At 44.9% G+C, this 17,695-nt stretch overlaps 1 protein-coding gene across 3 annotated transcripts in view; it reads left to right on the top strand.

Moving 5' to 3' along the window:
- Positions 1–633: 633 nt before the first annotated feature.
- The window catches only part of LOC120940144 (ATP-binding cassette sub-family B member 5-like), an 82,509-nt gene continuing 65,447 nt past the window's right edge, over positions 634–17,695 (top strand). For 2 of the 3 annotated variants that reach the window (XM_040352812.1, XM_040352816.1), the window contains exons 1-2: positions 634–740; positions 14,824–14,945. In XM_040352812.1, the coding sequence (XP_040208746.1) occupies positions 699–740; positions 14,824–14,945 (164 nt within the window). In that variant the 5' untranslated portion in view covers positions 634–698. The other variant, XM_040352813.1, reaches the window with a different exon arrangement.

Here is a 17,695-nt window from a genome sequence, read left to right as displayed (position 1 = left end):
TGGGAGTTTTGACGGACGTACGGGGCATGCGCAGTTCGTTCGGCGCGGGGACGCGCTTCATTTAAATGAAACACGCCCCCTACTCGCGCATTTAAATTCCGCGCCATTACGCCGCGAGAGATACACTACGCTGCCATAACTTACGGCGCAAATTCTTTCAGGATTCAAAGATTTGCAAGGTAAGTTACAGCGGCGTAGCGTATCTTACATACGCTGCGCCCACGCAAATGTATGTGGATCTGCCCCTTCATTTTTTAAGACCCGAAAAAAGATTGTGTGTACGCGGCATTAGAAGGAAAATCGAAGGAAAAGGTAAGTGAACCAACAATGCACTAGCTTAAAGGAACCTATTTAGAAAATAAAAAACAAACCTTTACAACCACTTTAAGTAAGGAATTGCAGGAGAGTTTTTGCATGCAGAAATCCTTGTTATACTTCTTTTTCTGTATACAGTGGTATACTATATTGAAGTATATTTGGATGTCACACAAGGACAGGGTCTCTTGTTGACACTTGACGCATGTTACCTGTTGCTGGGATGTGACTGATGTCGCAGGTATCTGGACGTACACATTCAGGAAGCAGAGCTCTCTCCAATGAAAAGGATCTACATGAGAAAAGCATCCTGGAGGGCTCCTCCCTTCTCCCCAGCCTGGCAGCGTACAGCTTAATCACTTCTGGGACGTTCATGAGACAGGATGGCAGCGAAGAGAAGGCAAAGAAGTACGGTGCGCCCAGGGGTAAGAAAAATGCAGATTCACGATGCTGGAAATACTAACTGAAATCACAGCAGATAGCTGAAGAGACAGAACCATGGCATGATGCCATCTGGAGAAAGAGGGAGCGTTAAGGTCAGGCGGTTATATTTGTATGATCTATTATTGCAGATTCACTCACATTCAGATTTTAGACGAGTTCCTCAGGGCCTGGGAGAGGACTAGACAAAGAGGAACAATTAACCCCCCCTTAGTAAAAATCATAATTGGCTAATAACTGTAAAGCACACGTATTATATTGCATGTTGTCTGACAGGATTTTTACTTTAAGAATGCGAAGCAGCTAACAGATTTACTATAAAGTGGAACTGAAGCCGGTGGGCAGGGAGGGGGTGTTTGCTGGCAGAAGCACTTGCCTGGAGTACACATGGGACACATGGGAACAAACAGTGCCAATCCTGACCTCCCTGGGGCCCTAAGCAAAATTACATGTCACATTAAAGTTGAGAAGCGCGCGTGGGGGGGCACTGCCGACAGTGGGGTGGATTCAGGTAGGGGCGCGCAAAACTGCGGCGGCGTAACGTATGACATTTACGTTACGCCGCCGCAAGTTTTACGGGCAAGTGCTTGATTCACAAAGCACTTGCCTGTAAACTTGCGGCGGCGTAGCGTAAAAGGGGCCGGCGTAAGCGTGCGTAATTCAAATGATCCCGTAGGGGGCGTGGATCATTTAAATTAGGCGCGCTCCCGCGCCGGACGTACTGCGCATGCGCCGTCCCTAAAATTTCCCGACGTGCATTGCGGTAAATGACGTCGCAAGGACGTCATTGGTTTAGACGTGAACTTAAATGGCGTCCAGCGGCATTCACGGACGACTTACGCAAACGACGTAAAATTTTTAAATCGCGACGCGGAAAACGATGGCTATACTTAACATTGGCTGCGCCTCCAAATAGCAGGAGCAACGTCCTGAAGAAAACGACTTACGCAAACGACGTAAAAAACAACCGCCGGGCGCACGTACGTTCGTGAATCGGCGTAAGTATGTAATTTGCATACTCTACGCTGACAACTATGGGAGCGCCACCTAGCGGCCAGCGTCAGAATGCACTCTAAGATACGACGGCGTAAGAGACTTATGCCAGTCGTATCTTAGGTTAAAGTCGGCGTATCTAGCTTTCTAAATACAGAAAGTAGATACGCCAGCGCAACTTAGCAATTACGCGGCGTATCTATGGATACGCCGGCGTAATTGCTCTCTGAATCTACCCCAGTGACATATCACATTAAAGATTAAAGTTGACAAGCGGGGGGAGGGGGTGTTCTGCTGTCGGAAATTACATCTTACATTAAAGTGAGAAGCGGGGGGGGGTGCTGACTTCTTACCTCTTCTCCCATGCAGCCAGCGGGTTGAGAAGCGGGGTAAGGGGCCAAAAATGACTTCTCACCAGGCGCGGCCTCTAGTAATTTGGGGGGCCCTCCGCAGCTTTGCGGGGCCCTAAGTGTTTTGCATAGTCAGCCTATAGGGCGGATCGGCCCTGGGAACAAATTGCGAGTACACGAGGAAACACCATTTTTCTACCAAACAATTCTGGGTATCAGCAATTTTTAAGATATGACAGCAATAGGCATAATAGTCAGTGGGTTCGGTATCGTAAAAACACATCAATCCCTCCACAGATAACCAGGGAATTAGTTGGAGGTCCAACTAGGTAAGTATTGCTTTAGCTGGCTATAGACAAATCTTTTTTTTTACTTTTTTTATTAGACAGTCGGCTGATCAAAATAACTAACAGATTCCCCCATCCACACATTCGAGGTGGATGGAGGAATCCTCCCCGCTTTGCTATTGTATTCTGACAGCAGGACTCCTCCGCTGTCATAATACACTGATCAGTGCTGCAGCCAGATGACTGCATGCACCGATCAGATGAAAACTTTCCAACATTCTGCTAGAGAGAAATCAGCCTCATACTCACGATCGGATTTTCAGCGGACAAAGCGTAGGACTTTTGTCCGAAGGGTGTTGGCCATGAACTTGTCTTGCATACAAGCGGCAAAGAATTGTCGGCCAACAAACACGAAACTACGTGTTTTTTCAGCTCTTTATAAATAAATGTGTTTCTAAAAAAAATGGATACATTAGTGCAGCGTTCTAAAACTGGTGGACCTCCAGCTGTTGTGAAGTCCAAACTGCGCTGGGTTCCCGTCGTAGGTGGAAGCCATGCTAATGAGGCGTGACTCCATGCAAATGATGGGCCGAGTACCACACAAGTACTTAAAACGAACGACGCATGCGCCGTCCCATGGACGTATCCCAGTGCGCATGCTCAGAATCACGTTGGAACTACTCCCTAAGATACGACGGATCACTGCCTACGACGTGAACGTAACCTACGCCGGGCCCTATTCACGTACTACGTAAACGACGTAAAATACAACGGTTGTGTTCCCTGGTCCATACCTTTGCATGGGTTGCGCCTCATATATGGGGAATAACTTTACGCCGGACTTACGCAAACCGCGTATATTATGCGCCGGGCGCAAGTACGTTCGTGAATCGGCGTATCTCCCTCATATGCATAGAAAATCAATAGGAGCGGCAAATGCGCCCAGCGTAAATATGCGCCCACGATACGACGGCGTAGGCAAGTTAAGACGGTCGTAGGAGGCCTATTTTTAGGCATATCTCAGATTGTGGGCATGGCGCATAGATACGACGGCGCATAGTTACACTTACGCGGCGTATCTCGAGATACGTCGGCGTAAGTGCTTTGTGAATCCGGGCCATAGTGTATATCAACAAAAGTCCATATATAACTATAACATATAAATCATCAAATATGCTCCCTCATATGATCCCACACTCACCAAGTGTTGTTGACTTCAACAAATAAATGTTAGACCTTAGGCCCCTTTCACACGTGCGGACCGTATGTCCGCTTTTTCATCCATCCGTTTGCGGATGAAAAAGGGACATACATTGGTCCCTATGAGATTGCGGGTTTCAGCGGATGAACATTCGCTGACACCTGATCTCGTCCACCTCCGCAATGATCCGATTCTGCAGACGGAGGAAAACTCTATTTTTCCTTTCGTCTGCAGATCGCATCAGATGAACACGGCCATGCGGTCCGTGTTCATCCGATCCCACCATAGGGCAGAGAGGAGAAAAGACAGGGCGCTCCCTGCACAGTGTGCGGGGACCGTCCTGTCATCCGACGGCTCAGCGGAGATCAACGGAGCGATCCCTGCTGAGCATACGGAGGCGGATCATTACTGATCCGCCCCGTGTGAAAGGGACCGTAATTGCACTTTAGATTGCAGACTCCCAGAGCTTGCTGGGATTTACAATCCTCCTTTCTATTATGTTTTCTCAGTTTACTTCTCCAGGCATATAGGATTAAAGAAAACACTGGTGCTTGTGTGCTGCGCAGTATAAACCAGGGGTCTCCAAACTTTCTAAACAAAGGGCCAGATTACTGTCCTCCAGACTTTCAGGGGGCCGGACTGTGGCCATCAGGAGTACAAAATCCCCTATCATTGGTCTCATTGAACCCCATCATTGGTGTCATTGGGGGGAATTCTGCCCTGTCATTGGGAGGAATTCTGCCCCGTCATTGGGAGGAATTCTGCCCCATCATTGGGGTCATTAGGGGGAATTCTGACCCATCATTGGGAGGAATTCTGCCCCATCATTGGTGTCATTGGGAGGAATTCTGCCCCGTCATTGGGAGGAATTCTGCCCCATCATTGGGGTCATTAGGGGGAATTCTGACCCATCATTGGGAGGAATTCTGCCCCATCATTGGTGTAATTGGGAGGAATTCTGCACCATCATTGGGGTCTTTGGGAGGAATTCTGCCCCATCATTGGGGTCATTTGAATGAATTCTGCCCCATCATTGGGAGGAATTCTGCCCCATCATTGGGGTCATTGGGAGGAATTCTGCCCCATCATTGGGGTCATTGGGAGGAATTCTGCCCCATCATTGGAAGGAATTCTGCCCCATCATTGGGGTCATTGGGAGGAATTCTGCCCCATCATTGGGAGGAATTCTGACCCATCATTGGGAGGAATTCTGCCCCATCATTGGGGTCATTGGGAGGAATTCTGCCCCATCATTGGGAGGAATTCTGCCCCATCATTGGGAGGAATTTTGCCCCATCATTGGGGTCATTGGGAGGAATTCTGCCCCATCATTGGTGCAAACGAATAAAAAAGCACCCCAAGGGCCGGATAAAATCAAGCAAAGGGCCACATCTGGCCCCTGGGCCGCAGTTTGGAGACCACTGGTATAAAAAAATTGGAACTGCTGATCTTTGTAGGCACTCCGCCACTTGGTCTCATCTCCTCATTGATCATATATAGAACAAATAGCAAAAAGGACCGACATAGCGTGACTCCATTTACTAAAGTCTTTTACAAAATTGGTTTACACTGACTTAAAAAACGTAATAAGATAAAAAAAATAGCTCTTCCACTCTTCAAACCTTGAAAAATTAGATAAGCTCCCCTCATACAGGGAGTGCAGAATTATTAGGCAAGTTGTATTTTTGAGAATTAATTTTATTATTGAACAACAACCATGTTCTCAATGAACCCAAAAAACTCATTAATATCAAAGCTGAATATTTTTGGAAGTAGTTTTTAGTTTGTTTTTAGTTTTAGCTATTTTAGGGGGATTTCTGTGTGTGCAGGTGACTATTACTGTGCATAATTATTAGGCAACTTAACAAAAAAATATATATATACCCATTTCAATTATTTATTTTTACCAGTGAAACCAATATAACATCTCAACATTCACAAATATACATTTCTGACATTCAAAAACAAAACAAAAACAAATCAGTGACCAATATAGCCACCTTTCTTTGCAAGGACACTCAAAAGCCTGCCATCCATGGATTCTGTCAGTGTTTTGATCTGTTCACCATCAACATTGCGTGCAGCAGCAACCACAGCCTCCCAGACACTGTTCAGAGAGGTGTACTGTTTTCCCTCCTTGTAAATCTCACATTTGATGATGGACCACAGGTTCTCAATGGGGTTCAGATCAGGTGAACAAGGAGGCCATGTCATTAGTTTTTCTTCTTTTATACCCTTTCTTGCCAGCCATGCTGTGGAGTACTTGGACGCGTGTGATGGAGCATTGTCCTGCATGAAAATCATGTTTTTCTTGAAGGATGCAGACTTCTCCCTGTACCACTGCTTGAAGAAGGTGTCTTCCAGAAACTGGCAGTAGGACTGGGAGTTGAGCTTGACTCCATCCTCAACCCGAAAAGGCCCCACAAGCTCATCTTTGATGATACCAGCCCAAACCAGTACTCCACCACCACCTTGCTGGCGTCTGAGTCGGACTGGAGCTCTCTGCCCTTTACCAATCCAGCCACGGGCCCATCCATCTGGCCCATCAAGACTCACTCTCATTTCATCAGTCCATAAAACCTTAGAAAAATCTTTCTTGAGATATTTCTTGGCCCAGTCTTGACGTTTCAGCTTGTGTGTCTTGTTCAGTGGTGGTCGTCTTTCAGCCTTTCTTACCTTGGCCATGTCTGAGTATTGCACACCTTGTGCTTTTGGGCACTCCAGTGATGTTGCAGCTCTGAAATATGGCCAAACTGGTGGCAAGTGGCATCTTGGCAGCTGCACGCTTGACTTTTCTCAGTTCATGGGCAGTTATTTTGCGCCTTGGTTTTTCCACACGCTTCTTGCAACCCTGTTGACTATTTTGAATGAAACGCTTGATTGTTCGATGATCACGCTTCAGAAGCTTTGCAATTTTAAGAGTGCTGCATCCCTCTGCTAGATATCTCACTATTTTTGACTTTTCTGAGCCTGTCAAGTCCTTCTTTTGACCCATTTTGCCAAAGGAAAGGAAGTTGGCTAATAATTATGCACACCTGATATAGAGTGTTGATGTCATTAGACCACACCCCTTCTCATTACAGAGATGCACATCACCTAATATGCTTAATTGGTAGTAGGCTTTCGAGCCTATACAGCTTGAAGTGAGACAACATGCATAAAGAGGATGATGTGGTCAAAATACTCATTTGCCTAATAATTCTGCACTCCCTGTATAGTCCCACACTCACCTAGTGTTGTTGACCCTAACAAATTAATGTTGGAAGTGAGATGTGTTTTAGATTGCAGTACTAGATGTTCTGCCTTCATGATGGACACCGGCATCAGCCTTGTAGGGTGACTAATTATTCCAAAGCCCTGAGAAAATTGTTTTGAAAGGGAATGCCGAGTTTCTCACTGCAGCTAACTTTTAAGTTCATATTTTTACATCAACATTCATATTATTAGCTTTTTTCTGAGATTTCTCCTTTAATTGGGGACTTGTTGGTGGCACTGCACCCTGGCTTACAGGTATCATAGGATCAAAAGAACAGATCCACTGAAATTGGACACTGCATATGCCAGTTGGTTAAAAATAGAAGGCAAAAGCTATTAATATTGATCCAACCCATCCAGTTTATAGTGTATTTGCCTCCTCACTATCTGATTTAAAGGAACACTAAAGGTTCGTTTTTTATTAGATCAATTGATTGCTGTAAGGAAGAGCATTTAAATATCACTTACCTCGTTTTTCCTTTTGACCTCCAAAATACAGTAATCCAGGTTTGAAAATGCCATTTCCTGTCTCTCCTCTTCTTGCTTTCCACCAGAATCTGAGCCGTTTTGCATGGTGGAAAGCAGAATGTGCTCACCCCCTCCCTATGACTACAGCCCTGCGTGAAGATGCTCTCTTATCCCTCACAGGCATGGAGGCTAAGCCTAATGGGTACTGTAGTTCCCATTAGGCCGTGATGTAACAAGAATGAATGCGCACCGCAAACCAGGAAGTCAGTGAGAATAATGATTCAGGAGTGACGGAGGTGAATAAAACAGCTCGATTTCAACAGGTATCAAACTAGTTATAATGCAAAACATTACTTTTTACTTTATCAGCTACTGTCAGACTTTAATTTAAGAGGAAAATATTTTTGTCTTTACAACCCCTTTAAACCCATGATTGCCATGCAATGCATGCAATTGCGACACGGTAGTACAGCAATTAAAGGATTCAATTTGGTGTGAGTAGGGAACACTGTGCCCGGTGATCTCTGACTTCTCCCATGTAGCCTACCCCTAGTTTAGATGGATTAGAATGCCTGTCAGGTTTTTATTGCTGTCTGTTTCCCCATAAGGCCCCTCTCACACCTTGCAGGCCGTATGTCCGCTTTTTCATCCATCCGTTTGCGGATGAAAAAGGGACATACATTGGTCCCTATGAGATCGCGGATGTCAGCGGATGAACATCCGCTGACACCCGATCTCGTCTGCCTCCGCAATGATCCGATTCTGCAGAGACGAAAGAAAACCCTATTTTTCCTTCCGTCATCGGATCAGATGAACACGGATACACAGTCTGGGCCAGATCCACGAAGCAGTTACGCTGGCGTATCTATTGATATGCCGCGTAACTGCTAGGTTGCTCCGGCGTATCTTTGTTTGGTATCCACAAAACAAGATACGCCTGAAGCTGGGCTAGATCCGACTGGCGTACGTCTTAGTACGCCGTCGGATCTAAGGTGCATATTTACGCTGGCAGCTAGGTGGCGCTTCCGTCGATTTCCGCGTCCAGTATTTTAAAATTAGCTAGATACGCGAATCCACAAACGTACGTCCGGCCGGCGCATTTTTTTACGTTGTTTCCGTAAGGCTTTTTTCGGCGTAAATTTACCCCTGCTATATGAGGCGTACTCAATGTTAAGTATGGACGTCATTCCCGCGTCGAATTTTGAAAATTTTACGTTGTTTGCGTAGGTCGTTCGCGAATAGGGCTTTACGTAGAATTACGTTTACGTCGAAAGCATTGGCTTGTTGCGGGTTAATTTGGAGCATACGCACTGGGATACCCCCACGGACGGCGCATGCGCCATTAAAAAAAAACGTCATTTACGTCGGGTCAAGACGTATTAACATAAAACACGCCCCCATCTCATTAATTTGAATTTGCGCGCCCTTACGCCGACAAAGTTACACTACGCCGCCGTAACTTACGGCGCAAATTCTTTCAGGATACAGAAAATACGCTGTAAGTTACGGCGGCGTAGTGTATCAGAGATACGCTACGCCGGACGGAAAGATGCGCTGGGGTACGTGGATCTGGCCCTCTGTGTTCATCCGATCCCCCCATAAAGGAAAGCGGAGAAAAGTTACTATCTCTGGGACTACATTTCCCATAATGCCTTTCTGTTTCTTCCGATTGGCTGCTGTTGTGGGGACATCTCCTCACATGTGCTGCCGAGTCCCGACAAGAGAAGGGGAGGGGGTGAGCGGGGGAAACGTCCTGCCAGCAGCCTGCAGCTCTCCCACTTGCCCCACCGTGCAGACCGTGACATCTTGGCTGTAGGAGGAGGAGGAGCAGTCCCTGGGAGCAGAGGAGCGGAGCTGTTCGTATCGGCTCTGAGGCTGGGCTGTGTGTGTGAGAGACACACAGCTCAGCCGATGCAGCCGAAAGTTCCGCTGAAGGCACAGGCACGGCCGCATAGCGGTATCGGCGAGCGGCGGCCGCGGCCTGTGTTGACCATGTTCAGGCCGCGGTCGGCGCTTACCTACCGCTGTGCAGCCTGAACAGCAACAGGCTACGGCGCGGGTGGCCCTGGCCGGGTCGGCCCACCGGGCATATGCCCGGTCTGCCCTATGGCCAGTCCGGGCCTGGCCTGGACCATTCATACAAGGTAGGATGGATCCATGTTTTCATGTTGTTTACGCCAAATTCTGACCCTACAATCTGAATGTCGCAACTAAAATCGAGACTCATCAGACCAGGCAACGTTTTTTCAATCTTCCATTGTCCAATTTTGATGAGCCTGTGCAAATTGTAGTTACAGGTTTCCTGTTCTTAGCTGATAGGAGTGTTATTTTCTCCGGCTGTAGCCCATCTGCTTCAAGGTTCAATGTTTTGTGCGATCAGAGATTCTGTATACCTTGGTTGTAATGAGTGGTTATTTGAATTACTGTTGCCTTTCTGTCATCTCAAACCAATCTGCCCATTCTCATCATCTGAAATCAACAAGGCATTTTTGTCCACACAATTACTGCTCACTGGATATTTTCTCTTTTTTGGACCATTCTCTGTAAAGCCTAGAAATAATTGTGCTTGAAAATCCCAGTAGATCAGCTTTTTTTGAAATACTCAGACCAACCCTTCTGGCACCAACAACCATGCCATGTTCAAAGTCACTTAAATCCCCTTTAAGGGGATGCTCAGTTTGAACTTCAGCAAGTCGCCTTCGCCACGTCTAGAGACCTAAATGCATGGAGTTGCTGCCATGTGATTGGCTGATTAGCAATTTGTGTAACCAAGCAACAAGAACAGGCGTACCTAATAAAGTGGCCAGTGAGTGTATAGAACTGTCATCATCCAGCCAAGAGTGCATAGGTCTGGATCATATTTTATAAACATTCATAAACATTTTGAAAATCACAGTACAGGTCTATCATGATGCAGTCCGAGGAAAGTGGAAAAATAGCACTTGACCCATAAAGTTATCTTATTGGTTTATCTATCTTAAAGGATTACTGTTGATGTAAATTAATTGGTCCCCGTGCAGACTACACCCCAGAGGATCCTCACAGTCTCTTCTGGCTTGTAGTGTAATGTAACAGAAATGGAAATTTACTAAGATACAACTTTATTCTAGTAAAAGTCAGCAGGACAATCCAAAAAGTATCCAGCTGTAGCGTTACTCCCAAACGGGCTGCTGGTATTAACTCATTCCTGCCCAAAAGTACAAATACTGCCAACCACTGCAAGCACCAATCCATTCACACCAGCTCCAATACCACAGACTAGGAGATGTATTTTTAAGATTTATTGCTTGTGATACTCAAAAAAGATCAGAGGACAATCTTCTCCTTGAATAATCATAAATGTTGGACAGTCTAAGCCTCCACAGCTGAAGTCCATGAGGTAACTTTCTGAACAGGCTAATGGCCCGTACACACGATCCGAATATCGGACGAAAACGATCGTTCGATGAAGGATCGTACGATTTTCGGATCGTGTGTACACTACTTTCGAGAGCCGATCACGACAGTTCATCCGATATTATTTGATTGGACATGCACGAAAATTTTCCTCGTACGATGTCAGATCGTACGATTTTCGTTTAGTCAGTACAGTTGTCGTCCGAAAATACAATACAAATACATTACAACACATGACATCACTTCCAATTATTTTATATTTTATTAACCTATTTCGTTTTACTTGCGACTATTAAGCGAAAAAAGTCGTACGATATTTGGATCGTGTGTACGGGCCATAAGACCTCACAGCTGGGGACCATGAGGCAAATTTCAGAGCAGTCTAATGGCCCATACACACGATCCGAATATCGTACGACGGATCGTACGACTTTTTCGCTTAATAGTCGCAAGAAAAATGAGGTTATTAAAGTCATGAAAATTCTCATACGATCGAAAAAAATCGGAAGTGATGTCATGTGTTGTAATGTATTTGTATTGTATTTTCGGACGACGACTGTACTGACTAAACGAAAATCGTACGATCTGACATTGTACGAGGAAACAATGTCATTGATTGTTTCCTCGTACAGCCTTTCGACCGTCGAATACAGCGCGTCACCAGTTTCCGAAAGTAGCCGAACGTCGGTGCGCAGGCGCCGTATAGAGCCGCACCAACGTTCGGCAACTGGTGACGCTCTGTATGCGACCGTCAGAAGGCTGTCAATCAAATAGGAACGCCCAGTCCCGAAGACCATACCCGGAAGCGGCGGAGAACATCTATCTCTAAAACGGTAAGTACTGCATTGATTTAAAAAAAAACACCCGATTCTGCTTCCCGTAATTAGGCCCAATCTAATGTTAACATTTTTTTTTCGGGTGAACCCCCGCTTTGAGTAAAATGAATAAGATGTGTTTGCTATAAAGAGCACACAAATCTGAAGAGACTTGTAAGTGGGCATTGTTCGACCTCCCTGTATAGGTGGTGCTGTTCGGCAGCCACCATGCAGAGAGAGAGCAGAAGACAAGAGGACCTATGTTCCTCTGAGGTCTCTGTAGGTGTCATCAGGAGAGCAGTTATCCGATTGGACGATGCCACCCCAATTGACCTCTGTGGCCATCTTTGGTGTGGGCAGTGCTAATAAATAGCACTGTTTTCCCTCAGTTGGCACGCATTTTGTGTGGTCAGGTCAGGGATAGAGACCCTGCTGGAAAGAAACAGAGTGCCTAGTGTAGGGAGAGGGAGACTTTCCTCATCCAGGTGCTTTCCAGCCACCTCCTCTGTCAGATGCCGTCGGTGTCAGTAGTGTGTTTAGGTATCCTCTACAAAGTTCTCTATAAGTGCTGTTGGGCCGTTGCGGCTGTGTATACAGACTTTGTACTACTTTCTCTGAACTTTCACATTAATACAAGCCTCTGAACCATCCCCCCCCCCTGTGTGTTCTCTCCTCTCCAGGTACTGAGCCCTTGGTCCTGCCAACAGACTGTCAGTGGGTGTTTTTACTAACTCTATAAGTGATATCTCCTGGAGGGCCAAGTGTGCTGACTAGAGGTGTCCTCCTGTCCAGAGCAATGTTTTTCACAAGCCTGTAAATTGTGAATGTTTTTTTTTATATATTTATTTTATATTTTACAACACAACTGGCATGTCACATTGTGAATGGTGACAACTTGGCTTTTAGTGTGCACATGCTGTTTTGGGTTGTTTCCTGTGTATGGATTGGGGAATGTTTGGTTCATGTGATAATTGATCAACTTGCTGGTAAATTTTCAATTCCCAGCAACTGCCAGTTATACGGGATGTCGTCCAGACTCCCCCATCCCTGTACCTTCTGTAACCCCAGTTCATGACAATGACTATTTAATTATTCATATCGACTGGAAAAAGCATAATTGATTTTAGCAAGAGTGAGCTATTGCAGATTTTTTTTTCTCAACAGTTTCAGGTTTTTAATGCATTTAGAGTGGTTTCTGCTATTTTGAAAGCACATGGAAAATCTACAAGGATCATGTTGCAGTGATACAATGCAAAAGAGCCGAAACCACAAGCAAATTAAATTTGAACTGCAGGCAGATTTAGAAATCAAAGTAATGCAGTTTGTATTTTGAATTTATTTTTTATTCAGCCAGTATACTGTACAGTATGTACCTGAATTTGACTTAAAGGGGTTGTAAAGGTAAAAAAAACATTTCCTAAATAGCATCCTTTACCTTAGTGCAGTCCTCCTTCACTTACCTCATCCTTCGATTTTTGCTTTTAAATGTCCTTATTTCTTCTGAGAAATCCTCACTTCCTGTTCTTCTGTCTGTAACTCCACACAGTAATGCAAGGCTTTCTCCCTGGTGTGGAGTGTTTTGCTCGCCCCTCCCTTGGACAACAGGAGAGTCAGGACACTCTCTACGTTGCAGATAGAGAAAGGAGCTGTGTGTTAGTGGGTGTCCTGACTCTCCTGTTGTCCAAGGGAGGGGGCGAGCACTACACTCCACACCAGTAAAAAAGCCTTGCATTACTGTGTGGAGTTACAGACAGAAGAACAGGAAGTGAGGATTTCTCAGAAGAAATAAGGATTTAAAAGCAAAATCGAAGGATGAGGTAAGTGAAGGAGGACTGCACTAAGGTAAAGAAAGCTATTGAGGATTTTTTTCCCTTTACAACCCCTTTAATATAAACTTATTGCAGCAGAGCTTAAAGGGGAGGTTCACCCTAAAAACGACTTTCTATTATTACATTGGCCCCCCACATTACAATACAATTAGGCCTATTATGTTTTTTTTTTGTACTGTACATACCTTGATACAGCTTATTCACCCGTGGCTCCTGGGTTGCGAGTCCTGCGGGAGTGGGCGTTCCTAACATGCTGTTGATTGACGTGATGACCAAAAACGAGCTCCCCCCGTCGCGTAAGCTGCGTCACGATTGCCGAAAGGAGCCGAACGGCGGTGCGCAGGTGCAGTATATCGCCGACTCGCGGTTCGGCTCCTTTCGCCAATCGTGACGCAGCTTACGCGACGGGGGGAGCTCGCTTTTGGTCATCACGTCAATCAACAGCATGTTAGGAACGCCCACTCCCACGGGACTCGCAACCCGGAAGCCACGGGTTACACCAGCGTAACTGCTTTGTGGATCTGGCCCTAAATGTTTTCTATTTTCTATTGTGAATAATATATGTGTTTGTTTGTTTTTGAGATTTGCAAATGATTGTATTCTGTTTTTATTGAGATTTTACCCAGCGTCCCAACTGTTTTGGAATTGGAGTGGTACATCTGAAGCTGGGGAATCCACTGGTGTTACAGGAATTACCCTTTGTGTGTTGTGCATTGGTTGTGCTCCTTTGAGCCAAGTCCCGTGAAACTGGGTTAAAATTTAGCACTCAAAATGGAGCCTTTAAGGTGGGTGGTGTGGCCGAGGGCAGGGCAAAATATATTGGTGGTTCATCTTGATGTGCTTTCTAAAATCCCCATCAAGTCATGGTTCCTATTTAGGTTTACTTTTTAAATGTTTGATATGGATCCTTTGGTATTTCTTTAAGTGTTGTTTATAAAAGGGCTGCTGTGGTCATCTTTAAAATAATGTCACAAGGTAAGGGTTATTGTGTGGGTTTGAAGAGGGGGTTGTGGGAATATTTGATGAAACCCTCATGCCGCGTACACACGGTAGTTTTTTGTCTTGGAAAAAAAACGTTGTTTTTTATCATGAAAAAAAAACAACGTTTTTCAAACTTCATTTTTAAAAACGACGTTGCCCACACACCATCGTTTTCTGAAAATGCTCTAGCAAAGCGTGGTTACGTACAACACGTACGACGGCACTCTGTTCTATTCAAGCTCGCGTCATAACTTTCTTCTGAACGTTTTTAACGTCGTTTTAGCCCACACACGATCATTTTTTATGACCAAAAAATTTTTTGGGTCGTTTTTTAGAAGACAAAAAACTATGTGAAACTCACACACGATCATTTTAAATTACGTTTTTAAAAACGTTGTTTTATTTCATCACAAAAAACGACCGTGTGTACGCGGCGTAAGACATGTCTGTTGTTTCAATATTTCACTGCTTTTTCCACATTTATTTTCATAGTGGTTTTCGTGGTTTTCCAACTCAAGGAAAAGGAAAGCGGATATCAACGAATCAGATGGAGAGCTTAACAATGCTCACCCTACTACAGAGACTTTACTGGATGAAAAAGAAAGACAAAGGATGTATGTATTCTGATTCTAAGTTCATTTTCTCATATGAAACTTTTTAGAAAATCAGATTAAAAGCAAAATTGTAGCAAACTGGTTTTAAGAAAAATCTTCCAATACAATTTTTTTTTTTTACTGGGATTAATAATAGAAGCTTAAACTGGAAAGTGTCTATCCTGCTGAAGGATTTATTGTAATTGCCGTCGTTCCTCACCTCTCTGGACTGTCTCAAGGAGGAAAGCATTTTCAATCCTGTGAAATCCATAGATGCCCATCACATCTAATGTAATATATGTGGATAAGGGACAGCACAGGGTGTGTCAGCAATCTAACTACACATGCTAGTATGGATAGCTAATACCTCAGGCCAATTATTTGGACTAGAAATTGGCAGCTACCCAGATTAATGGCATACACAAAAAAGAAGGTTGGCAATTTTATGATCTTTGCAGCCAGGATGACTATCAGTGCACAAAGTCTTAAACTCATGGAATCTTGGTGGTTACATAATAGTACAACTTCATGACTAATGCTCAAAATACTGTTCAAAGCAGACGTAACCCTATAGATTACATTTTCACCCCCCCCCCCTGGCTTTCCCTACCTAAGCAGCAGGTGGCTGCCTCACACTGAACCTTACTGGAAATATTGAAGAATCAGTGGCCCAGTAAAACCCAGAGGCAGTGTAATCCAACTGATAGGTTCGTTTTTCAGTGATCTTATGCATATTTTTAAAGCGGGAGTTCACCCGAAAAAAAAACTTAACATTAGATTGATGCTCATTTTGTCTAGGGGAATCGGGTGTTTTTTTTAAATCGAAGCAGTACTTACCGTTTTAAAGATAGATCTTCTCTGCTGCTTCCGGGTATGGGCTGCGGGACTGGGCGTTCCTATTTGATTGACAGGCTTCCGACGGTCGCATACATCGCGTCACGAGTAGCCGAAAGAAGCCGAACGTCGGTGCGGCTCTATACGGCGCCTGCGCACCGACGTTCGGCTACTTTCGGAAAATCGTGACGCGATGTATGCGACCGTCGGAAGACTGTCAATCAAATAGGAACGCCCAGTCCCGCAGCCCATACCCAGAAGCGGCGGAGAAGATCTATCTCTAAAACGGTAAGTACTGCTTCGATTTAAAAAACAACACCCGATTCCCCTTGACAAAACGAGCATCAATCTAATGTTAAAAATTAACTTTTTGGGTGAACCTCCACTTTAAGTAAATCAGCAAAGGACATAGAGGAGGAAAATGTGACAGTTGGGCTTAGTTCCACTTTAAAAGACATACAAGCATGTTAACATACAGTCTCTTAGAATGTACAGAGTTAGACAAATTATCTGCTAAATTAACAGCCTTCCCAGATTTTAATGTTCTGGGTACCAAGCACTAATCAGAAGCCAAACAGACATTACCATCACCTTTCTGTATCATCCACCTAAAGAGACCCTGTCACTAACTTGAAAGATTGCAGCAGTAGTCAGGCACATAGGGTTGTGCAACTGCCTTCAGGACATTGGACATTAGCAAACAAGAGCTGTAAGGACTGTCCAGTAGAACCCCTCCTACTCCCATGCCTCAGAAATATTAGGAGCTGATCATCGGAGACGGAGTGGGGAACATGTGTCCTTTTATGTACCCCAAGAAAAGCATTTTACAGTAAGTCACAAGTATTTATGCACAAATGCAATCCAAAAGCAGTCCAACTGAGGGGTGGGCAACACAGCAAACAAAAGCTAACAGGTAAACAGATGGGGCTCAACAGCTTACTAATCCACCTGAAGAACCCTATGACCAATGCTGGCATCAGCTGAGGCCTAGAGATCCACCTGATACACAATTATACATACAGTAGTGTAAAGTTACACATGTCCATCCAGTTCAACCAATAGAAGGGAAAAAAAATTATACGATCCTTTATACACAATCTTTAGGTGATTGTGCAGGAGCAGCAGTAGTTAGATGAAAATCAGAGGTGGACTGCAGAGAAGGGGATGTGGTTGCTCACTTCTGGCCCCTGCATTCTGAGTCCACCACCTACATAGTTTAAATATTCCCCATAGTAGTAGCACAGATCTCCTCTCTAGATAATCAGGAGGAGGAAACCACCCTTGAAGAGTTAAAGAGGCCCTTTAAGATGGTAACCACTTATATAAAGGGGAGAGATCCAGGCTAAAGATGTCAGAACCACTGGGGGGGTACACTACAAAACCTTCTGAACTATGAGCAGGGCCACCACCATTGCACTTATAATCCACCTTAATATTGCTGCAAGTGAAGGGTTCTCACAAGAGGTGCTCATCATACACTGAGAGAGTAGGAAGGGATAACACTGTCTGTGATTAGTTACTTGGAGTCAGAAGGAAACCTAATCGTGTCCCAGATCAGAATACTGGCGCTGTTGAGCAGATTGCTCGTGAGAGTAAGCCGCTCCGCATGTGTATCTTAAAGGGCACACGCATGATCAGTACGAGCCCTCAGAAAGGAGGGCACACAGAATTAATAAGGGCATCTGGGCAGCGAGCCCAGGAAATTGCGCCAAAATTAAATGTGTTACGGCACAAAACAAAATGTGCTGCAGCGCCTCTCCTGTCACTGGATTTGTGACAAAGTGTCGCAGTCAGTGCTCCTAAAGTTTAAACCCTTAGGAGACTCAGGTCAGCTATCCAGGTTTCCAGAAGGGCCAAAGCCATGACTTATGGCAGTGGTGGTCTTTAGACTCCTGCAAACCCCAACAGGTAGATAAGCGGGATCCAGAGGACATTCC

Source organism: Rana temporaria, chromosome 5 (assembly GCF_905171775.1).
Source record: "Rana temporaria chromosome 5, aRanTem1.1, whole genome shotgun sequence".
Lineage (NCBI taxonomy): Eukaryota > Metazoa > Chordata > Amphibia > Anura > Ranidae > Rana > Rana temporaria.
Note: the sequence above shows the minus strand (reverse complement) of the source record. Positions and strands in the feature narration are given on the sequence as shown.